Source organism: Zalophus californianus, chromosome 4 (genome assembly GCF_009762305.2).
Source record: "Zalophus californianus isolate mZalCal1 chromosome 4, mZalCal1.pri.v2, whole genome shotgun sequence".
NCBI classification, from domain to species: Eukaryota; Metazoa; Chordata; class Mammalia; order Carnivora; family Otariidae; genus Zalophus; species Zalophus californianus.
In genome coordinates this window covers 1398339-1422263 of record NC_045598.1, presented here as the reverse complement: position 1 = coordinate 1422263, position 23925 = coordinate 1398339, and the positions used below count along the sequence as shown (strand labels likewise).

The window sequence follows — 23925 nt, the reverse complement described above, 5'->3', positions numbered from 1 at the left end:
AAAAAAACTGTAAGGTTAATCCCAAGGCCAAAACCAACAGTCCACATCCCTAAACTCTTTCTGTTCCCAACTTCTCGGCCATGCTTCTGCTCAAACCCAAGAAAATTCTGGTAATGGGCTCCAAGCCGCCTTTCCAGGTGGTGGGTCTTTGTCCCAGAGTCGGGCGTGACCAGGATGGCATCTAGAACAGGGACTCTCTGCTCCTGCTGGGACCTTCAGCATCACCGCCACCTGATGCAGGTCGGAAACAGCAAGAAACCCTTTCCACAGGAAGTCAGCTTCCTTTTGAATTCAGGTCACAACCAGTGTCCATGATACCTGCTCATGGGCTGCATCCCGAAATGTCCGCCCCACAGCATGAAGCAGGTGCCCCAGGGTTACCTGCCTCCGCATGCGCTGCGCTCAGGTGAGGGCCGGGGTCACAGTTGGTGACCCACGGAGACCACGGGCTCATCTGGCCTGCGCTGCGGGTCTGTGGGTGCCGTGTGCAGGGCAGAGAAGCTGGGGGGCCCATCAGGGCTAATGTGAGGTTGAATGTCAGGCAGCCCTCCCACCTGCATGCCCCGGGCCCTTCCCACAGCCCCATGTGGCAGCCCTGCTCCATTACGGCCTTTGCCTAATTAGGGTAATTTAAGTGAAAGTAATCAAAGCAATGGGAGATCCCTTCATAAACCGTCACCGCCACATTCATCGCTCGGGCGTTGTGCCCTTGTGAAAGTCAGGGAGCCCGGGCCCTGCCATCACAGCTGCCCGTCCCCTGCACACCTGGATCCCAGACTCTGCTTCTGTCCGTGGTGCCCTCCCTAATGGGCCAACCGGCCACATCCCACATCCCAGGAGACCTGGACCCTGGGAAGCACGTCAGAGATGCAGCGCGCCCCCCCCCGCCAGTGCCCCCCACCCACCCTGCCTCATGGCACCCGTGTTGCCCCCCACTCTGCCATCAGGCACCCCACCTGTCTCCCTGAGCCCTGCAGAGGAACCAGGGTTTACCTGGCATCTGGGCACCTTGGCAACTTGAACTGGGAGGGGCCCTCGCCCAAAGCAAGACCATCTCTCCAGGGACATGCAGCTCATCGACCTTCCCCAGCGCCCCCTGCTCCCACTCGCTGCCTATGCAGGACTCAGCATCTCAGACCCAAGTGCAAAGCCCCTGCCGCCTGAGGCCTCCAGCAGGCTTTGCTTCTTGCTGCTGCTGCTCAGGTGGGGATGGCAGGAGATGGGGGGTTCCCAAAATATTCACCTGATGCTGCACCCCTTCCTCAGCTACAGTGAAGGTGACCCCTGGCCAGCAGTCTCACGTCCCAGCTCCTCAGAGCCACCTTCTGGGCCTTGTCCCAAGGAGGGGCAGGCCCTCTGCTCAATACAGGTCGCCTGGGCCAGAGCGAGCAAGTCAGCAGAAAGGCGCTGGTCGTGCAGAGACGTCCACCTGCCGGGTGTTGGCAAGAGCCTGTGCGGAGGGGCACCCACAGCCGGGGGTCGGGGGCGTCGGGGGGAGGGGTCGGGGACCCTCAGGAGCCCAGGCGGAGGGGTGGCCTGGGGCGGCCAGTTTCCCAGGAAGCAACCTACAGGAAGAGGGGCTGGCTGTGAAGGGACCCGACAAGGCAGAGTTCTGGGATGGCAGGGCCCAGGGCGCCTCTCCTCCGCGGATCTCCCTCCCCATCTGTGAGGACAGCGAGGATGCGGTGAGGGCTGGCCCCGGCCCCCAGTGGCCCTGAGACCCCCACAAACTCAGGGAGCAGCTCTGCCCTCCTCCTCCCCGACCCTTCCCCTGCAAGGGCCTGGGGGAGGTAGGGGCGGGGTCCGGACGCGGCGAGATCTGGGGCGGGGCGGGGCGAGGTCGGGGGCGGGGTCCGGGCGGGGCGGGGCGGGCGGGGGCGGGGTCTGGCGGGGTGTTGACGCTCTCCCGGGAAACCGACCCCTGGGCGGAGCCGCACCCACCGCCCCTCCCCACCGCCAGCCGCGCGCGCCCCGCAGGGCCTCGGAGCACAGGCGAGTGTGCGTGTGTGAGTGCACAGGCGTGAGTGTGTGTGAGCGTGTGTGAGTGCACAAGCGTGTGTTCTATGTCTCAGGGTGCTTGTGCGGCTGTCTGTGTGTTACAGGGCGTGTATTGGGTGGGGTTTGTGTGCGGGCACTTTGGGACCCGAGAGAGACTGTCCCTGAGTGTACTGTAGTTAGTACTTAAGATCAGATTTGGGAAAGGGGGAGGGAGTGGCAGGGGCTGGTCCCCAGAACCAATCTCAGAACTGACCCCCTGGCCTGGGCCAGCAAGGCTCCCCACCCCCACCCGAGAGCCAGGCAAGTGCCCCTCACCACCCCTGCAGCCCACCACTCCCACCCAGAATGGGGGCCTGTGGGAGGTGGGCAGAGGTCTGGCCCTGAGTTTGGGCGGGTCTCTGGAGACTCAGCGGAGAAGGTGGCCTGTGTGACCTGGACAGGGAGCGGGTGGGAGTGTTCCACCCTCCTGTGGGGTCCTCTGGGGTTGGGGTGGGGAGCAAGGGCCTGGAGTCCCTGACCCCACAGGCCACCCGGCTCTTCATGTGGGTCGCCGAGCAGGGTAAGGGTCTTGTTCTGCAGAGGAAAGGAGCCTGGCCTGGGGAACCCTGGCAGATGCGCCCAGCCCCACTCGACTCTTCACTCGAGGGTGCTCTGCACAGACTCTGGGGTCCCAGGTGGGGAGAGATGGGGACTAACTGCGCCGCCTCTACCCCAGGTGCCCGCAAGGACTGGACATGGGCCCACCATGGGCACAGCCATAATGTCAGCGCAGGAGCTCGTGGCCTGCCTCTGCGGGGAAGGAGACCGGCGCCTGGCCCTGGGAGAGCCCCTCTTGGCCACCGCCTTCTACCTGGCTGCCTTCAGCTGCCATGCCCCCTCGGCCGTGCGGAGTGTCAGAGCTGCCCTGGCTGAGGCCCGAGGGGCACCCGTGGTGGCCACCCTAGAGGCCTGGTGCTGCGGTGACAGCCAGATCCCTGCCATCCACTGGGATGGCATGGCGATTGTCTCCCTGACGGGGACCCTGGCCTCCGCATTCCTGGCCACCCTCTGTCCAGACCACCCAGCCGCGGTCCTGCACTCCCTGGCCAGCCTGCTGGCTCAGGGGCGCCATCAGGAAGTGGTTCAGCGCTGCAGCACCTTGCTGGATGCTCGCTCCCAGCAAGCCCTGGAGCTACAGCTGACCCGCGCCCTGGCCTGGGTCCTGTCCGGGGTACAGGTGGACGATGGCGTGGCAGACTATCTGCAGGCCTTTGCCTCCAGTGCAGACCGGACTGTGGCCTTTGTTCGAACCCATCAGCAGCCCTACCTCCCCGTGCTGATCAGCACCCTGCAAGACTATATCTCAGGGCACCAGGAGGTGGACAGCACTGGCCAGCAGGAGGCCGGCTGCCAGGGACTCTTGGCAGCCCTGGACCCCAGGGGCATGTGGAGTGACGCCCTGTCGCCGGAAGCCCTGCTCCGCAGTGGCAGGTATGAGGACTGCCGGTTGGCGTGCAGCCGGGCGCTTGAGTCTGACCTGACGGGCAGCCCAGCCCAAGGTAAGAGTGTGGTTCTTGTCCTCTTAAGGGCCAGGGTGAAAGTCGCTCCTACCATGCCTTCATGGCGTGCTTAAGTTCTGGTTATGGTAGGGTGCGGGGGTTGTTCCTGGGGTGGGGACACCACGGTGACAAGATGGGCAAGCCCTGTCCTTACAGAGGACCCAAGAAAAGGAACAAACAAAATATGTGCTTTGAAAAATGGACCCTGCAAGGTGCTGCTCTAGCTGGGTGGTCAGGGTAGGCTTCTTGGAGGAGATGTCACTTAAATTAAGGCTAAAGGATTCCCGGCAGCAGAAACAGGACACGCCAGGTCCTTGAGGGAGAAAGAACTTGGGGTGTCCATGCCACTGAATGGAACCATAGTGGCTGTTGGGGGGCAAGAGCAGAGGGAGAAGGGGAGGCATGGAAGAAATAGATTTGGCTAAGCCCTGCTGGGCCGAAAGGACTTAGGATTTTACCCCCAGAGCAGCGAGGAGCCGTGGGAGGGTTTTGAACTGTGGAGCGAGGTGCCCTGGGTTGCATTTCTATAGTTTCTTCTGTCTGCTGTGTGCAAAGTACGCCAGGGGAGCCAGAGTGATAACGGAAGCTGCTAGGAGGCCAGGAGGCCGGGAGGAGGACCAGGCCGGGAGGCCAGAGGAGCAGTCCCGGCAAGAGATGGCAGAGGCACAGGTGGAGGAAGACAGAGAGTCAAGAATGATTTCAGGAGTTTGGTCACTGGATTGCAGAGCTCAGGGGACGAGCAGACAGGGAAAAGGGGGCAACAGGGGCTTTGGACACACTTGGTTTGAGGTACTGCTCCTGTCTGGTCCCTTTACAGGGGACCCCCCTCTGGTGGGGGCATGGTCAGTGGCTGGATGGGTGGAGAGCCCGAAGTCACACACCAGCCTACCACAGACACTCCAAGATCCCTCCTGGCCCGGCGGCCCTCTCTGTGCCGCTTCCCTGTGTGCATGTGGGGATGGGGGCTACACCCACTTCTGAACTTGCTGCTGAGATTTCAGTGAAAGTGTGTATCAGACCCCTAAAATGGCATCACCCACTAAGTGCTCAAAAAGATGTCCCTTGAGTCAATCATGTGGACCATGTCACTGGGCAGCTGAACACATGAGCCTTGAGATGAGAGGGGGCTTGGTTTGAAGAAGGGATTTCAGAATCCAACCCACAAAGAAGAGATTCAGAGTCAAGGGCTTAGATATGGAGGGAGTGGGTCAGCCACACACTTAGAGATGCAGAACGGCCATGCCAGCTGCCATTCATTGAACACAAGGTGGGCAAACCATTGTAAGGTTCGATGTGCATTCAATGAGAATGAATGCAACTTCCATGAGCAACCCTCCAAGGGCACCTGGAGTGTTCGTGGTAGGCTCCTAACGTCCCACCACACTGCCCCCACAAAGAAGGACCCAGCAAAGGGGACAGGAGGACAAGAAAGAGGAAAATGAGGAGCCTGCAGTGTGCTGACGAGAGCCCGAAGATGCAGGTGTTGGCAAGATGACGAGGCACACGCTGCCATTTCCATGACGAGAGGACAGAAGGTGTCTGTTTTCTGTGCCGCATGGGGTTTACTGGTGACCCTAGTGTTTGTGTGTTGGGGAGGCAGGGATCAGACAGAGAACTGAAAAGTGCGTGGGCAAATTTGTTTCTGGAAATACGCTAAACCAGATGCCATGAAGCCTTCCTACTATAAAAGGTACAAACAGGCTCGACAGTCACAAAGAATCCTGAGCTTATGAGAAAGTAGGGTGCCCTCCGTGCCCAAAGCATAAGCGTGCATTGGCCTGTGAGCAGGGGTATTGAGGCTGGGGGCACTCAACAACTCCCAGGGCGGAGGGGCCTTCCACCTTAATGACCAGTAGAGACCCCCATCAAGACCAGAATTTCCAAGGCTACAACCTCAGGAAGCAAGTATGCTAGATAAGCTCTGCCCGCCCCACCCCCCCAACCCAGGGGACACTGCCAGGAAGCTTGTCTGCCCTGCCTTGGCTCTGCAGTGGACAGGACCACCTTCCCTAAGAATCACTGCATTCATTAGACCTAAGTCACTTATGTCACAGGGAGTCACCTTATTGCCACCCTCCACACAAACATGGCTTACAACATGAATAAATAAATGGCCTATAACAGACCTTTTACAAACACAATTTCCTATAACAAATGTATTCTGATCCCAAGGTTACTTATAAGGGTCCTTGAAAACACTGAACAAACCCTGTATATTTGGGAAAGTGCTCTGCCCTTCTCAGTAAGTAGGCATACAGGGACACTCTATATGAAGACAAGAATAAGTATAGTTTTAACTCAAATCTCCTATGAGTAAACATCCAGGCACCAAGGTTCCCTGAGTGGTTAATCTTCCCAAAGTGCCCAGGGCTACCATCTCTCAACCGTTCAAGGTTTTTCTTTAAGAATTACTGCAGTAGGTAGAAAGCATGGCCATGGTTGTTAAAGCTCCTTGCAGCAAGGGGGCAGAAGTTGGCTTGGCCTCAAGTCTTGCTGGGACCAATAGAAAATAGAGGAATGGACATGATGTCATGTGATTCTGGAGGCCCCTCAAGGGGCCCAATAAGTTCCACCTTCATCCTCTTGCAACAGCCCCCCCAGTGCCATGTAGGAAGCTAGATCAGTGAACCACAAGGGAGCACACAGAGGGAGGCTCTACCAATGGCCAACACCAAGGCCTCAGGCCTGTGAGTGAGGCCACCTTACACCCTCTTGCCCAAGCCGACAGACGGCTGCAGACATGAGGGACCCCAGGTAAGATCAACAGAACTGTCCAGCTCAACTCAACTCAGTCCAGACTGAGGAAGAACCATGGGTTCTTCTGGCTGTTGAAATGGTCATTGTTTTAAGCCACTGAGTTTTGGGGGAGTTTGTTGTACAGCAATAGTAACTGGTACAACTGCTGAGTCAGAACCACAGTTTTTGATGCCTGTTTTAGCCAAAACTCAATTAAATATAGGAGTTACGATTTTCTGTTTCCATAATAATAGTATTCACCACCTTCATTAATGAAAGAAAAAAAGAGCATATGCTCATTGCAATGAATTCAGAAAAAGCATTTTATAACATATTAACACCCCACAAATTTAAACAAAAAATAGAAGGAAACTTACTTAATTGAAAAAATAATATCATCAACACCTTACCAAAATATCAGCTTAATGGTTGATAGTAGCCTTGCATTTAAAATCAAGAATGTAGCAGCTGCCTACTCTCCCATTATCTATTATCGTACTAGAGATCCTAGCCAATGCAATAAGATAAGAAGAAAATAAATGTAAGACTAGAAAGGAAGAAACAAGGTTATTCCAGACAATATGATTAGCTATGTAGAAACCCAACAGAAACAACAAAAATGTGTTAGACATAGGAACAGAATTTAACAGGATATACAGAAAGCATTTATATTTATAGACACCAGAAACAAATAGAAACTTTATAATGTTAGACTATACCATTTACCATAGCAACAGAAAATAATTTATTTCAAAGAACCATACAACTTTGTGGAGAAAATTATAAAATTTTATTAAAAGACAATAAAGAATACCTATATAAATAGATATCCAATGTCCATTGTTAGAAAGATTTGATATTATAATAAGAAGAACAAAAAAACAATAATAGACAAGACAAAGAAGAAGAGGAAGGGGAAAGAGATGAGCAGGAGGTGGGGAGAGAGGTGGGGGAGGAGAAAGAAGATGGAGAAGAAGGTGGTGGTATAAATATTTACTCTACCAGTTAATACAAAGCTATACTACCCAATACAGAAGGTTATTGACTTAAGTGATGGATAGAAAGACCAATAAAACAAATTAGACAGGCCAGAAACAGACCCAAAGGTATCCAGAACTTAATATGTGAGAGTGAGCATTACAAATCTATAGGGAAAGAAGAGGACCATTATTCAGTGGATGGTGCTGATTCTGGAAAAAAAAAAAAGTAAATCCCAGGTGGATTATGTGGTAGCTAAGTTTTATAGTTTCTAAAAGAAAATATAAGAGACTATCATTAAGATTTCTGTGGCTAGATGGACTTCTTAAGATACAAAAAGTGGAGGGACACTTGGGTGGCTCAGTCGGTTAAGCATCTGCCTTCAGCTCAGGTCATGATTCCAGGGTCCTGGGATCAAGTCCCAAGTTGGGCTCCCTGTTCAGCGGGGAGCCTTCTTCTCCCTCTGCCTGCTGCTCCCCCTGCTTGTGCTCTCTCTCTCTCTCTGTCAAATAAATAAATAAAATCTTTTTAAAAAATACAAAAATTGGAAACAGTAAAGGGAAATTTGTTATGTTTGATTAAATTAAAATGTTAACTTCCATTTTGCCCATAACTATAGAAAATGAAAAGAAAATCCACATCAGAGAGAAAATATTTGCAAAACATACAATGGGCAAAAGATTAATACCCAGAGTATTTGAAGAATTCTGACATATCAATAAGAAAAAAAAATCCAATATGAGAATTGGCAAAAGCATTTCCCATAAGAGAAAACACAGATGGCAAAGAAACGTGAAAAATGTTCAACATCATAGTAATGATACAAATGCAAATTAAAACAATGAGATACCACTTTCCACCCACCAGGTTGGAAAAAAAATTTAATTAAATTAATCTAATTAAATAAATTGCCCTCACCAATAATCAGGAAAATTAAAATTAAAACAACAATGAGATAGCATTTTGTATCCTCCCATATTGTCACAGTTTTTAAGTCTACCAATAGAAGAGTCTGGCTTCCATAATAGGGGACTGGCTTGACCAGCCCGTGTCCCACAGATAGCAATGATAAAATTTGGACAAAATACAAAATGCAATTATTTGGAGGCACTGAACAGTGACCAAATGTGGGCAGAAACTGGAAGTTGACCCTTGAAAGGAGAGGGCTATACAATGTGAGATTTGCAGCCTTGCAGCTTTTTGCCCGAGGAAACTCCTCAATCCATGCTTTGTCCATGCAAAACAGGAAGCTGCAGTTTTTACTGGCTTGAGATGTTGTAGGACAGGGCACCTGGGTGGCTCAGATGGTTAAACATCTGCCTTCGGCTCAGGTCATGATCCCAGGGTCCTGGGATCGAGTCCCGCATCAGGCTCCCTGCTCAGCAGGGAGCCTGCTTCTCCCTCTGCCTCTCTCTCTGTGTCTCTTATGAATAAATAAATAAAATCTTTTTTAAAAAAAAGTGAGAGATGTTGTAGGACAGAGTTCAGGCTGAGAAAAGTGGCTGGAAAGTTTAGAAGGAAAATTCTGAAAAGGAGGGAGCCACAGAGGGACTGGACCCAAAATCTGTGTATTAAATCCACTTAAATCCTTGGAGGACCACCAAACTACACATACATGGGAGAGACTGGGTGGTCTGAAAGAGCAGCTGCTGGAGCCAGCAAGAACTACAAGAGCTAAATGGAGAATTTAGCTGTGCCTAGCAAAGATAAGACAGAATATGGAGTTCGATCCTATCCCACGTAACTGCCTGCTAAAACAAAATTCAGTCCCCTTCAGAGGAACATGGCTAAATCCAGAGTGTCTACAAAACAACAACCAGATGCCTAGTGTACAATTTTTAAAAATTACTAGACATGCAAAGAAACAGGAAATTAAAATGTGAGCCACCGTCAGGAGACAAAGAAGTCAATATAAACTGACCCCAAGATGATACAGGTGATGAAATGAGCATACTAAGGACTTTAAAGGAACTATCATAGATGTGGTCAAGAACTAAAGGAAAATATGGTCATGATGAATGAACAGATGTGGAATCTGAACAGATAAATGGAAACTGTTAAAAAAAAAAGAATGAAATGGAGGTTCTAGAATTGAAAAATTCATAGCATAATGGAGAAAGCAGAAGAGTCAGTCAAGGTTGAAGATAGAAATTATCCAATATGAAGAACACCAGAAAAATGAGCAGAACCTTGGTGACCTGTGGGACAATATCTAGAAGCCTAATGTGTGTGACTGGAACCTCAGAAGCAGAACAGAGAACACACTTTCATGTGGGTAAATAAGTAACAAATCCCCCCGGGCCCCAAGGGCTCTCCACCTACTGCAACTCCCTAGGATCCATGAACTACTGCAAAAATCAGGTGTAGAATTGTTTTTTCAGGAGTTAGTAACTGACTGGAAAGGCCCAAAGTCTCTTTTTCTCTGGTCACCAGGACTAGACAGGGTGACCTTGTTGGCTGGCTGGTTGGCTGGCTGGTTGGTTGATCTCAGGATGCAAGATGTTTTTCTTTTTACATAACTCTGGGCTGTGGTGTGATGCTTACCCTAACAGCAAAGGGGCAGGGTCCCAGCAGGCTTGCTTCCATGCAGAAGTGAAGGTGTTTTACCCTCTCCTGTATTGGTGTAAATGTTGGGAGAAAGCTCTTTTGAGAATTGTGAAGGACTCCAGGCCAAAAGCACTAGAGTGGACGTTCTGAGACCCAGGATTGAGAATCGCTGGGGTTCTGTGAAGCTCCCCTCCCCAGAGGTATTTTCCCAACCTGCAATGCAAGGGTGGGTGCCCATGATTTTGAGCTCCTGCCAGCACTGAGTTTTCTGGGATGCTCTCCACGGTGTGCACCTGCCTGGGGCCCTGTTGGGAAAGGATGGCTTGGTTTCGTTACCAGAAAGCCCCCATCCTCATGAGCACACTTGGACACGAGGTATGAGGAGGCAGGATGACGCTGTTGCTAATGGGAAACTCACTGAGTAAAAGGGCCCCCAGGGGCCCTTTTCCTGTTCCAAGCACTAGACGAGCATTAATCCATTTCATCCTCATGGCCCTGTGAGTGCAGACCATTTTATTTTTTATTTTTTTAGAATTAATTATTTATTTGACAGAGAGAGATAGAGCAGGAACACAAGCAGGGGGAGTGGGAGAGGGAGAAGCAGGCTTCCCGCCGAGCAGGGAGCCCGATGCGGGGCTCGATCCCAGGACCCTGGGATCCTGACTTGAGCCGAAGGCAGACACTTAACGACTGCGCCACCCAGGCGCCCCGAGTGCAGACCATTTTAAAACCCATTATAAAGCAGAAAAGGAGACTGAGGCACAGTGAGATCCAGTAAATGGCCCAAGCCCTCCACAGTGTCAGCAGCATTGGGTGTGCCTTTCCCTCTCCTGCACCTGCCTGCAGTCCCTGTTTCAGAGGGAAGCATTGGGCCCCAATATTGCCCCAAGAAGGCAAGAAGCAAAGATGCTGGAGTAACAACCAGCCCCTCCCAAGGTCACAGGGTCAGAACCTCAGCACTAACCTAGGGGCGCTAATCCCAGAAAAGGGAACTCAATCCCCAAATCCATCATTAAAAAGTAAAGAGGTTGGGCGCCTGGGTGGCTCAGTTGGTTAAGCGACTGCTTTCGGCTCAGGTCATGATCCTGGAGTCCCGGGATCGAGTCCCACATCGGGCTCCCTGCTCAGTGGGGAGTCTGCTTCTCCCTCTGACCCTCTTCCCTCTCGTGCTCTCTGTCTCTCATTCTCTCTCTCTCTCTCTCAAATAAATAAATAAATAATCTTTTAAAAAATAAAAATAAATAAATAAATAAAAAGTAAAGAGGTTTTGTAACTAAATTTCCTTGTTGGCCAATCGGTGAGGTTGACTTTGAACCCATGGGAAGAGAACACTGCTGGGTAGGCATGCATGCCGCTGCCCACCCCAGCTGTCCCTCCTGATTTCTGCTCTGTCGCTGAGGGTCTACCGTCGTGATGCAACGTCCTGGGCTACTGGGACAGTCTAGGGAGAGGCCGTGAGATGCTTCAGAGGGTCCAAAGCGCTGGACGGTGGGGGGCTACAGGTGGCACCCTGGAGGATGTGGCCCGACGGGCAGGACCAGTGCCTCTGTTTCTCTCCCCAGGTGAGCGTCGGGCCGCTCTGCTGGTCACCCGCGCAGCCGCGGCCTTATTCCTGCACAGTGGGGCCCGGGACCTGCTTCGGGACCTGCATGAGGCCTTCCGACAGAGCCCCTCGAGGGCGCGGAGGCAGTTTGAGGCGGTGCTGTCCGCGGGGGACCGAGAGCGCGTGCAGGCCCAGGCTCAGGAGGCAGCGGACATGGGCTTCGCCCACTTCCAGGAGGCCGTGCGGAGCCGCGCTGAGCTCCGCGAAAACTCGGGCCTGGAGCTGCTGGCCCCGGTGACCCGCGCGCTCCGTGTCCTGCTGCGCGTTGCGCCGCCCGGGGTGCGCCCGGCACTGGGCACTCGCTTGGCCGAGTGCCTGCTGCTGGCGGGGGACGCGGCGGGCGCCAGGGCGCTGTGCGAGCGCTTGCTGCGGCCTGCGCGCCCCGGGGACCGTGCGGACTACCGCATCAGGGCCCACACCGGCGACCGCGCGCCCCTGTTGGTGCTGCGCGGCTTCTGCGCGCTGCACGCCGGCGATGCACCGCGCGCCCGGGAGGACTTCCAGGAGGTGGTGGAGCACGCGCCGCCGCACCTGGGCAGCTGCGTGCGTGCGCTGTGTGGCCGAGGGCTGTTGAGGGTGCTGGAGGGTAGCGCGTTCCTGGGTGCGCTGGACTATGTCACCGCCTGCCGCCTGCACCCCGAGGAGGCACTGCTCGTCGCCAAGGCCTACGTCCCCTGGAACCAGAGGGGCCTCCTGCTGACCGTGCTGCGAGAGGAGGGCCGCAGGATGCTGCAGCGGAGGCCAGACCTGGGGCTCACGGGCGCACGGGGCCGCTGGAGTAAGGCTGCGGAGATGGACAGCCCCGAGGCGCAGGAAGGGTAAAAACTAGCCCCGCGCACCCCTGCGGCTACTGCTTCATTCTGGTCTCCTGCGAGGTAGCTAGGGGTGTGTGTCTTCCTTCTTTACAGATGAGTGAACTGAGGCAAGAAGCAGGTGGGGGATTTATCTAAATCATGGATGGCAGTTGTAGCGCTGAAGCCCAGATCTTAGGACTCCCAGTCACAGAGTGTGATGCTCTGTGGGCCTAACTACCGTAGAAAATTAAGAACTCAAAAATGGGAATGAAAAAATACAACTTTCCCGTCACCCCACCGATAGCACTCCCTTCTAGTTGTTTCTCTCTGAGCATAGAAACTAAACTGAGTGTGAACTCTATGTGCAATTTGTAGCCCCCCTTTTTTACTCAGTAGATCACGGACATTTCCTTTGCCTCTGGATTCCTTCTCGGGCACCCCAATCTATAGCCCACCCTGTGACCATGCCATCGTTCCTTGACCATTCCTAGAGCTTGCCCTCTGTTATAGCTAAACGCCTCCACAATGTTCTGTCCTGAGTATGGACACAGAGGTGGGGTTTCGGGGTCAGGGAGCGCAGCCCGCTGTGAGGTCCTTGACTTCCAGAGCTGCCCGTCTGCCCGTCTAGCCACGTGCCCAGCCCTGATGTTCGTTTTGGAATTTTTCTGCCAACCTAATGGATGACCCTGCAGCTGTTTTGATTTGCACTTCTCTGGCTGCTGAGAGGTGACAGGGAGGTGTTTTAGCAAAGCTCAAAGCACTGAGCTGGGGGCCTCCTGGGGGGCGTGTTTGATGTCAGGTCTGCGGCCACCACCCACCCTGCGCACACACACACACACACACACACACACACACACACACACACACTTTCTCTGCCTGCAGGTTGCTCAGTTCAAATTGCTTTGATGTGCTGGTGAGGAGGAATTTCATGAACAAGACTGGGGGCGCTTTATACTTTTTTGTCTCTGGGAATTGTCATAATTGGAGGCTCCAGCCCTTCTCCCAGTGGGAGCTGATTCACATTCCCAGCACACCAGGAGCATTCCAAGTCGAGCCTGTGTGTTCTCTAATGCTGCCTCGAACACATCCCTGAGCCCTGCAAAGCCAACACTGTTACCCCATTTCTACAGAAAAGGAAACACAGGCAGGGTTGGCTTGTGGTCAGCCCACAGATGGAAGCTGTCTTCCATCTGCAAAATGCTTGCCACACGGGGTGGTGGGAGGGTGGGGCAGAGAGTGAGAACCGAGGGATGTATGTCAGAGAGGGCAGCTGTAGCTTCCGGAAACCCCGTGTGTGAGGGTCCTTCCAGTAGGACCCGGGGCTCTGTGGCTGGGTGGGAAGGGAGCTGCCTGGACCAGGTGCGCAGAGATAGAATTTGCCTATGGCCCGCCTTCCTGGGCAGCTGACAGGGGTGTAGACAGAAGCTTGGCTGGCTCTCCCCCAGCTACTCTCTCCACAGGGATGCCCACGGCGTGTACCAGCTGGCCATGCTCCTGGTGGAGCTGGACAGGGAAGATGAGGCTTCAAGCCTCCTGGGGGCTGATGCCCTGTACCGCCTGGGCCGTCTGGAGGATGCCCACAAGGCCCTGCTGCTGGCCCTCTCCCGGAGGCCCCAGGCAGCCCCTGTGCTCGCGCGACTGGCCCTGCTGCAGCTGCGGAGGGGCTTCTTCTACGATGCAAACCAGGTGAGGAGGCCCCAGGGGGCCACAGCAGGGCAGGTGGAGATGGGCCACAGGTGGAGGGCACAGGCCTCTGGGCCCCTCACTCTGCACCCCTCAGCCTGGACTTTGGAGCAGGTAAAACGTGTCTCAGCCCTGGGCTCTGCCACCTCCAGCAAGGCCCCCTCACCGCCCTGACCCTCAGTCTCTTCGTCTGTGCTCTGGTCTTGTGGGTTGTCCCGAAATAGCTGGAGCAAGTACCCCGGGGCCCAGCAGCTCTCCAGCATGCAGTAGGTGCTTCATATTTGGTTTTGTTGTGTTATGAAGGAAAATGGCGAAAAGTCAGGTGTAGACTGAGCTCCGACCCAAACCTCCCAAGTAAACTAGGCTTGGAGGTGACCCTGCCTAGGGAGGGGAATGGCAGAGAGGCCTCCAGGTCCTCAGTTCCTGCTCACCTCACCTCTCTCCAAGACCACCCTGCTCCCAGGAAAAGCAGAGCTTCGCCTCCCTCGGGTGTTATGAGGGCTTCGCGTTGGAACCGGGGTCAGAAGGTTATGTTCCGAGGGCTTCGCGTTGGAACCGGGGTCAGAAGGTTATGTTCCAGGGGGAAGATGTCGGGCTTTGAGGCCTGTCAGCTTCTTCTGTTCTGGCCGGATTTGGGTTCCTGGTCCCCCTGCGCTGGGCCACACAGGCGGGAGAGGGAAGGATGCCCAGGAACCGGCCCATCCTTCTGCTCTGGGACCTGTGTCTTCAGCGAGCGGCCAGCAGGGGCAGCATCGGGTCTCTGTGGGACGGAGTCGCTCAGAGAGCCAACGTTATGTCCACCCGGAGTCTCGCTCCACCCAGATTGGGCACTGGTCCCGGCGCATTTGCTCCTCGCCCGGTGCCCTCGGTCACCTTATGATTTGAAAGCCCCCTTTTCCCGCGTTTCTCATTTGGACCTGCAGTGTGTGGGCCGGTGAAGCGAGATCTCCACCTCCATGCCACGGAGGAGGTCCTCCGGCTCGGGCACACTGGGAGCCCCCCCACCCCACCCCCCCCACCCCCCCCACCCCCCCCCCACCCCGCCGCCGCGCAGCCCAGAGGCGCAGCCCAGAGGAGCAGCCCCGCGCAGCCTCACACCTCCGGCCCTCCGCCTTCCCTGGGCTTAGCGCCGGGGACGCGCAGTCCCTGCCCCTGAGCCAATCCCCGCGGGCCATACACCTGTACGCCCCGCCCCGGGCCCCGCCCCCGGACGCTCCGGCTCTCGAGCCACGCCCCGCGCTCCACGCCCCCGCAAGGGGGGCTGAAGGTGGGTGGTCTGGGCGTCAGGCACAGGTAGGAGCCCGGTGACTTCCCCGCCCCTGCAGCTGGTGAAGAAGGTGGTCCAGGCCGGGGACACAGCGTGCCTCCAGCCCACCCTGGACGTCGTCTGCCACGAGGACCGGCAGCTGCTGCGGGGCCACTGCCACGCTCGGGCCCTGGCCATCCTGCGGGCGCGGCCCAGCGGGGCCGAGGGCGCAGCCCGCACCAGGGAGGCCATCGCCTACCTCTCTCTGGCCATCTTCGCTGCAGGTAGCTGCTGACAGCCCGCCCCCGGGGTTCCCACCCTGTGCCAGGTACCTAGGGGCAAGAGGAGCAATGCGGGGGTCAGAGACTGGGCAGATCCAAGCCCGCTCTTGGTTCGCGGGTGTGTGCGTGCGCTGGGGCCACTCGCGGAGCACGCCTTGCCCTGAGGCCCTAGCTGTCCGGGTGAGCACGCTAAAGCGTGGGAGAGGGGCCAGACTAGCTGGGACCTGAGCCGGGATCCACCTGGCACCCTGGGCCCTGTGCGTAGGAGGGCTACCCTTGACTAAGGCCATTCTCCCAGCTTGGCCCCTCTCCAACAAGGAGTGGCCCTTCCTGGAAACAGTGGGGTGTCTCTGTATGAGTGTAGCTGGTGTCCCCATTTGCCCAGCCAACCCACCCAGCACCATCCTGGGTGACAGAGCCTCTTGCAGTTGGGCCTTCTTAGCACAGGGTCATAGGGCACCCAGTCTGGAGGGAAGGGACTTTCCCAAGGACGCACCCCGATTTCCTGGGGTGCATGGAGATTCAAAGTGTGGACTTCAGATCAGAACACCAGGTGGACTCCTGGCTCTGCACTTACTAAACATCTCACTTACCTCTTCTCGAAGTGGGTGACAGAGACACTGGTGAGGGGTGGGAGTGAGGATCACGTGAGCTAGTTCATGGACAGCGCAGGTCTGGTGCCTGGTGCAGCAGAGTTCATGCCCTGCACACATTAGTGAGGAAGGGGACACGATCCAGAGCATGCGTCGCTCTGTCCGTCACGGGACAGACTCATGGAGGGAGCGTGGTGGTGCTGTCCTTGGGGAGGGGCTTCGGTGCCCAGCATTCAGAGGGCTCCTCCCTGCCCACCTGGCACCTTCCCACCTTTGACTGTTCCATGTCCAGCCCCAAGGACCCGTCTGCCTCCTGGCCCCTCACCTGGCCTCACCTCAGATACAGCTGCAGCGGCCCCTCCTCTCGGGACCCCTGTCTGACTCTCCACCAGCCTAGATGCCACCCTCGTGGTTGGGCTCCCTGTTTCCCACAGCCAGTGCCCCCAGATCAACCCCATCGGCCCTCCAAGACCGTGTCTTGGTGCCCAGTGGTCTGTGAGCTCCCCAAGGTGGCCTCGAAGCTGGTGCCCCCCTGCCCCACCCCACTGTTGGGTACCAGCAAATGCTGGTTGAGGGCAGACACACTGTACCCACCAAGGCCCAGCAGCGGTCATGTCCCAATGCCATACACCCCCTTCCTCCAGGGAGTCAGGCAGTTGAGTCCCTACTCATCCGAGCCCGCTGTTACGGGCTCCTGGGCCAGAAGAAGACGGCCATGTTTGACTTCAACTCAGTGCTGCGGGCTGAGCCGAAGAACGTGCAGGCGCTGTGCGGCCGGGCACTTCTGCACTTGGCCCTGGGCCAGCAGAAGGTACCGGGCCCCACCCTCCCCACCCGGGATGGGCACGTGGGGTTAAGAGAACAGTGCTTTAGGGGCGGGGCACCTAGGAAAAACCAGCACAGTCTTCCTTCTTAGCCCAAGCCCAGAGGGAGCAGGGCCAGGCCATCCTGAGTGTGAGACGCCCATTAAAACCCTTCCTGCTCGGGGCTCACATCATCATCACACCTTCCATGGGAAGAGGCCCACTGCCTCCCAGCCTCAGCATGGACTGTGCAAACCCTGGGGGCTACTAGACACCCCCTCCCCCCACTTAAAATAACAAGACCTCAGCTGCTTCTTGGGTACCACACCCTGAGCTGTCTGCACAGAGCCTGTGGATTCAAGCAGTCAGCTTGCAGAGACAGGGGTGGGAGGGGACCCGCACTGTCGGGCCCCAGGCAGGTGCTTTTCCCAGAGAAAACCTGCCCGCAGGCGGCCACAGCTGCACACCCCTGGACAGGGGCACTTCTCAGCCAAGAGCAAGGTCACAGGTGAGTGGCTGAAACTGAGTGTCTGCCCTGAGGCTCTGCAGCCCAGAGGTGACCTGCCTGCCAGGCTTCTTAATTAAGGTCTGGAGTGCTAAGAAGCAAGGAGAAATGATCCCAGATGCCACTGAGGTGGGAGCCCCTACAGGTGGGGCTGGCGTCTGCCCCTCAGGATGTCTGACACCCCCCCGCCCATGGGCGCTGGCAGCCTGATTTCTGTTCCAGCCTGTCGTGGGCTCTCAGTGTGTGCCCCCCTCGGGTCCGGCCATCCCTCCCTTCCCACAGCTCCAGTACACTGACTCACCATGCTCAGCCTCCTGTAGCTCAGCAGATGGGCCCTCCTGCTGCGGAGGGCAGGAACTGGGCCGTCTGCCCCTTCTGGTATCCCCAAACCTAGGCAGATGCCCAGCGGGGACAATTCTGCCGCCCACCCTGCCCTCCTCCCCCTTGCAGGAGGCTGTGGATGACATCCTCTTGGCTCTGAAGCTCGACCCCAGGACAGTGGTGCCTGAGATTTGCTCTCTGAAGCCAGAGGCTCAGGCCCTCATCACCCAGGGCCTTTGGTCCCGCTGCCGGGCCCTCCTGAGCCAGCCTCTGGACACTGGGGCCCCCCTCAGTGATGAGGACGCCCGGGGCCTCCTAGCTGTGGGGGAAGCGCTGATCAAAATCGATGCCAGGCAGCCAAGCGGACACATCCTGCTGGCAGACGCACTCACCGCAATGGGTATGCCCGGCCCGGGTTTGGGGAACATGGGTGTCTGTCCCAGCCCCTCTCACCCTTAATTCTATTCTGTAAAATGGGAGAGAAGCTGGTGCCCCCCTGCCCCACCCCACTGTTGGGTACCAGCAAATGCTGGTTGAGGGCATTTGGCTGGTTGAGACCTGGATTCAGTGCCTCCTGGGGGCCCTTTCCACCCCAAATCCTGACCCCTGTGACCTGGTCCCTGTGTGGGGCCTGGGGTGCAAGTGTCCTGAGCTCTCGTTCACCTGTGTGGTTTTGCCTTCAGGGAGGAGAAACAAAGGAGCAATTTGGGGTTTCATAAAAGGACCCAGATGATTGGGGCTTCTCATTAGCTCATGCATTTATTCAACAGATGTTTACAGAGTACCTATGGAACCCAAGGCCGTATTGTAGGTGGGCTTGTATCAAGCCCCCATGTGCCCAAATCCCAAGAATATTACAGTCCCAATGTGAAAGGAGAGAGCTCTGTGCAGCCTGCATTTCCCTGACCTGTCACTGTCACCTCCAATCCTGTGGAGTGCCCCCAGCCAGGCCTCCACTGCCCTGCCGCCCAGTATATAGTCCCACAGGTGCTCAGGAGAGCCCCCTTGTGGTGACCACAGTGAGCATGCTCAGAGCCCTGCTGCTCAACCTGGGGGTCTCGCACCCTAGTGACCCCCGCCCATGACAGGCTCAACAGGCAAGCTGGGGCTGGCGTGGTGTCACTGTGTCCCCCTGCTCCCGGGGCTGAGCCCCTCCACCAGCTGGCCCCTCCCTGAACCAACACTGAGCAAGAGAGGCTCTGGCCAGCTTCCCAGCATGGTGGCCAGGGTCCCACCTTTCTTGCCCCCTGCCCCAGCACCCCCCCGACTGTCCTTCCTGGATCACTGACAGGCAGCTATGACGAAGCTGGTGCCTGCGTGCAAAAAGCCCTGCAGCCCACCCCATGGTCAGAGGCAGCCCGCGCCCGGCGAGGCCTACTCCGGCTCAAGAAGGGAGACGTACCCGCTGCTGTGCGGGACCTGCAGTGCCTGGCCGAGACGGAGGCCCAGGAACTCGGCTTCCTGCTGCAGCGCCTGGAGACCTCAGAGCGGCAGAGCCTCAGCCAGGTGTGCTCCGCGGAGCCATCCCCCCAGTGCCTCCCCAGCACCCTGGACCCCACCGTGCTCAGGGCTGCTGTGCCCTCCCTGTTCCCCTGGTTTCAGTTGGGGGCCAGGGGGGAGACAAGCCAGTCTGGCCATCTTAAACCCCAGCAACCTCCCGGCTTCTCCGCATAAGGCATCTAGGCCACAAGGGACAGGGCCTGGGAGAGAACACAGACCCCTCCTCGGAGCTGGCTGAGCCAGCCAGGAGCACCTGGCCCTTGCAGGAAGCCCACACCCAGCCCCTGGTCGGGTGAGAGCGGGGCAGGAAGGCAGCGGGCTGAGGGGGGCATTGGGCTAGGTCCACTCCGTCTGGCTGGCTGACTTTCGTTCCACTGTCTATTCAACAAGAATATACTGAGCACCTTCCACCAGCCGCCGGGGGAGCCGCTGCCCGGCCCTGTGGGCCTCCCATCTCAGGGGAGACAGGGTGCGGGTGCCCTCCTGAGTGTGCTGGTATTGAGAAACCCTAAAACAGGCCAGTGGGGGAACGAGGTGGCACTGGAGGCGAAGCCATGATGGGACAGATAGGCCAAGGTGAGGGCCAGAAACGGGCAGAACGTCAGTGCAGCTGCTGTGGATGGAGGAGGGGGCGGCATCGGGGAGAGGTTTCTGGGCCCGGTCCGACAGACGAAGGGGGCTGTGCCATCCACCAGCTGGAGGCAGGAGCCCCAGCAGGCCGGGAGGAGAGGGAAGGTGGGAGACAGCACCGAGAGGAATCCCCGAAGTGGCTGCATTTCACCGGTGCGCGGGGGGAGGGGAGGGACCAGCAGGAAGATGCCCCCAGCACAAGCCTTGGCGTCTGAGTGACTCAGAATCGAACTGCGAGTGGCCTGGGGCAAGTACCTCACCTCCTCACACTAGCGTGTGCCCAGGGCTCTAGGGGGTTCTCTGGGGACCCAGGAAGAACAGAAACCACACTGGTGTTTCAACCCGGGGGCTTAACAGAGCGGGTGGCTGCACAGGCCTTAGGGGCGGGAAGAGCCGAGAGAGCCCTCTTGGATAATGCAGGGTGACAACTGCCCCAAGGGGAATGGGCCGTCAGGACCTGGACCTCAGAGCAGAGCCCCGAGGAGCGGTCTGGCTGGGGTCTCAGCACGGAGACTGCTCTGGTTCATAGGACGGAGCTAGGTGGAGTCTCTGAGCCTTTATGAGGGGGCCGGGCGGGGGTCTTGGAGACAGGAGGAGGGGGCCGGGCGGGGGTCTCCGAGCGGAGAGGAGGGGGCCGGGCGGGGTTCTCCGAGACAGGAGGAGGGGGCCGGGCGGGGGTCTCCGAGCGGAGAGGAGGGGGCCGGGCGGGGGTCTCCGAGCGGAGAGGAGGGGGCCGGGTGGGGGTCTCCGAGCGGAGAGGAGGGGGCCGGGCGGGGGTCTCCGAGACAGGAGGAAGGGGGCCGGGCGGGGGTCTCCGAGACAGGAGGAAGGGGGCCGGGCGGGGGTCTCCGAGACAGGAGGAGGGGGCCGGGCGGGGGTCTCCGAGACAGGAGGGAGGGGGCCGGGCGGGGGGTCTCCGAGCGGAGAGGAGGGGGCCGGGCGGGGGTCTCCGAGACAGGAGGAAGGGGGCCGGGCGGGGGTCTCCGAGCGGAGAGGAGGGTGCCGGGCGGGGGTCTCCGAGACAGGAGGAGGGGGCCGGGCGGGGGTCTCCGAGCGGAGAGGAGGGGGCCGGGCGGGGGTCTCCGAGCGGAGAGGAGGGGGCCGGGCGGGGGTCTCCGAGACAGGAGGAAGGGGGCCGGGCGGGGGTCTCCGAGACAGGAGGAAGGGGGCCGGGCGGGGGTCTCCGAGACAGGAGGAAGGGGGCCGGGCGGGGGTCTCCGAGACAGGAGGAAGGGGGCCGGGCGGGGGTCTCCGAGACAGGAGGAAGGGGGCCGGGCGGGGGTCTCCGAGACAGGAGGAAGGGGGCCGGGCGGGGGTCTCCGAGACAGGAGGAAGGGGGCCGGGCGGGGGTCTCCGAGACAGGAGGAAGGGGGCCGGGCGGGGGTCTCCGAGACAGGAGGAAGGGGGCCGGGCGGGGGTCTCCGAGACAGGAGGAAGGGGGCCGGGCGGGGGTCTCCGAGACAGGAGGAAGGGGGCCGGGCGGGGGTCTCCGAGACAGGAGGAAGGGGGCCGGGCGGGGGTCTCCGAGACAGGAGGAAGGGGGCCGGGCGGGGGTCTCCGAGACAGGAGGAAGGGGGCCGGGCGGGGGTCTCCGAGACAGGAGGAGGGGGCCGGGCGGGGGTCTCCGAGACAGGAGGAGGGGGCCGGGCGGGGGTCTCCGAGCGGAGAGGAGGGGGCCGGGCGGGAACACGGGGTTAGGAGGAGAGGCGGGCAGTGTGGTTTCTGCGGCCGTTGAGAACCCGCGGGGCCGTTGCCGGGCGACGCGGGCCGACCCGGAAGTCAACGAGAGGTCGCGCCCCGTTTCCGGCGCGCGCCCCGCCCCCCCGGCCGCTCTGCGCCCGCTCCGCAGCGGCCCCCGGCTCGCGGTCGGGACCCGTGCTTTGAGGTCCGAGAGGCGCAGAGTCCGCTCTCGCCCGGCCTGCCGGCGCCTGCTCCCGCCGCTCGGCGTCACTCGGCCGGGCCCAGGCTGCTTCCCGGCCCGACGGCGTCCCTGCCGGCCCCGGGAGCTCGGTGCTCTTCCCGGGGCCAGGGCACGAGTGCGACCCGCCGCAGGGCAGAGGGAGAGGGACAGCGGGGAAGGCCGGCCCCGGGGATGCTCCAGTGGGGAGCCACGTGGGTTCTTGAGAAGGAGCCGTAGGAAACCCGCGAGTTTATCCGAAGGGTGGTTGGGGAGAGCGGTAAGGCATTTGGACAAGTTTTGAGCGTGGGCTTCAGCCACACTCTGCAAAAGGAAGTGAGCCTGGGGGCAGAAGGGGGTCCAGCAGTCCCCAAGGAGGGAAGGACTAGGTTGGACGGTGCCCGCTGACCTCTGGCTCCGCCCTGCAGCGTCCTCGGAGGCTGGGAGTGGGAGGCGCCCACCACAGCCCTCAAAACACCACGCTGCCAGTCCCGGGGGGTGGGGGGCGGTCAGGCACCACGAACCCCAACACCTGGAAATCTTTCTAGCAGATACTGGAGCAGGTGGTCCATCAGCAGCACAGTCTCTTCCCCTTGACTCTAGCTCTGCAGGGTCTGCTGGACCCTATAGTGAGAAACCCACCAGTGCTCAGCAGGCCCTGCCCTCCTGACCTCAGGCAGAGGAGGGGGCTCAAGGACCAAGCTGGGCAGAGGCGGTGCTTGCTACTGCCCTCAGGGCCAGGGCAGCCTTGGGAGGGTGGGCAGCTGCCCATCCGTGGGCCTGTTGGGAAGGCGACTGCAGAGAGGGGCTGAGACGGAGGAATGAGGGAGGAGGTCACCAGATGATAGAAGCAATAGGGCTAGGAGGGAGGGGAGAGCCAGTGAGGAGGAGAGGGAATCCAGGAGGACCCCATCTGAGCTGGGCTTCCAGGGTGGTGGGGTTGCGGGGCGTGCCCTCTACCCTGCACTTCCACTCCCTCCAGAGGAAGTGGGCAGCCGCTCTGGGCAGGGGAGGAGAGAGAGCCTGTGGCTCTCTGGGCTGACCCACACTGCCTCCCTCCGTCCCCTCTGTGCAGGCTGCGGCCGAGGAAGCCAACACCCTCCTGAACTCAGGGCAGCCCGGGCAAGCGCTGGGCTACTGCTCACTGGCGGTCCTCGCTGGGAGCAGCAATGCCCGTCACCTGCGCCTGAGAGCCACCTGTCTGGCCGAGCTGCAGGAGTTTGACCGGGCACTGGAGGACCTGGACCATGTCCTCCGGGTGGATGGGGGAGACCGCGACCTCCCGACGCGGGTGGAGGACCTGTGCTCCCAGGGCCGCCTGCTGCTGAGCCTGGGCGATGGGGCCAGGGCCACAGGGGCCTTTGCCCAGGCCCTCAAGCTGGCACCCACCCTAGCCCAGAGCAGCCTGTGGGAGCGGCCGGGCCGGGGCCCCACTACTCAGGCGTTCTTGTGCCATGGCCAGACCTGCCTGGGGGAGCAGCGCTATGCAGAGGCCTGGATGGCAGTGGAGAGTGGCCTGCTGGCAGACCCTGAGCACAGCGGCCTGAAGAGGCTGAAGGCAAAACTCCAGAAGGAGGCATCCTTGGGCTGCAGGCTTCACTGACTCTATGCTCTGGAGCCCCAGATAGGCGCCACCTGGCCATTCCGCCCCGGATGGGCTCCTAAGCAGCAGGATACGGTGCGCCTAACTGATGTAGATCAGACTCAGCTGAGAAGAGAGACTCTGCAGACTCGCCACATTTTAGGTTACCGAGAAGGTGTTTGTGACAGCGTATAGATAGTATTACCTCATCTCAAGACAACAAAGCTATAAACTTTTTGGAGTTTCCTGCATGTGAAACAGCTCTTGGGTCCAAGAGGAGATCACATCTGAAATCAAAGTGAAAAACTAATCATAACAAAACCCGTAGAGAGAAGCACCTTCATGATGTAGCCCCAGCGGGACCCCGGGGAAGGTCCGGCCCCAAGCAGATTACTAAGCAATGGAAAGAAAATGAAGTACGTGTTCAGTTCAAGAAGTTAGAAAAAGACAATAAAACAAAGGAAATCAGGAGATAGGAATTCAGGATAAAAGCAGAAATTAGTAAGTTAGAAACAAAAGAAGAATAACTAAATACAAAATCTGGTTCTTCAAAAATAAAAGTTGATGAGGGGCGCCTGGGTGGCTCAGTTGGTTAAGCGCTGCCTTCGACTCAGGTCATGATCCTGGAGTCCCGGGATCGAGTCCCGCATCGGGCTCCCTGCTCGGCAGGGAGTCGGCTTTTCCCTCTGA

General features: G+C 58.2%; 1 protein-coding gene across 1 annotated transcript; it reads left to right on the top strand.

Moving 5' to 3' along the window:
- The first annotated feature begins 1942 nt into the window (after positions 1–1942).
- On the top strand, positions 1943–23890 carry TTC34 (tetratricopeptide repeat domain 34). Its single transcript, XM_027572105.2, has 9 exons — positions 1943–1992; positions 2714–3536; positions 11360–12218; positions 13655–13880; positions 15203–15407; positions 16642–16808; positions 17756–18026; positions 18918–19132; positions 22729–23890. Exons 2-9 carry the CDS (start codon positions 2744–2746, stop codon positions 23254–23256), a joined length of 3264 nt encoding a protein of 1087 aa, XP_027427906.1. The 5' UTR covers positions 1943–1992; positions 2714–2743; the 3' UTR covers positions 23257–23890.
- Positions 23891–23925: the final 35 nt, after the last annotated feature.

Coding starts and splice junctions, on each gene's coding strand:
- TTC34 (XM_027572105.2), top strand. CDS start 2,744: ATGGGCACAGCCATAATGTCAGCGCAGGAGCTCGTGGCCTGCCTCTGC. Junction 12,219..13,654: donor AGCCCCGAGGCGCAGGAAGG/GTAAAAACTAGC, acceptor CTCTCTCCACAG/GGATGCCCACGGCGTGTACC. Junction 16,809..17,755: donor TGGCCCTGGGCCAGCAGAAG/GTACCGGGCCCC, acceptor TCCCCCTTGCAG/GAGGCTGTGGATGACATCCT.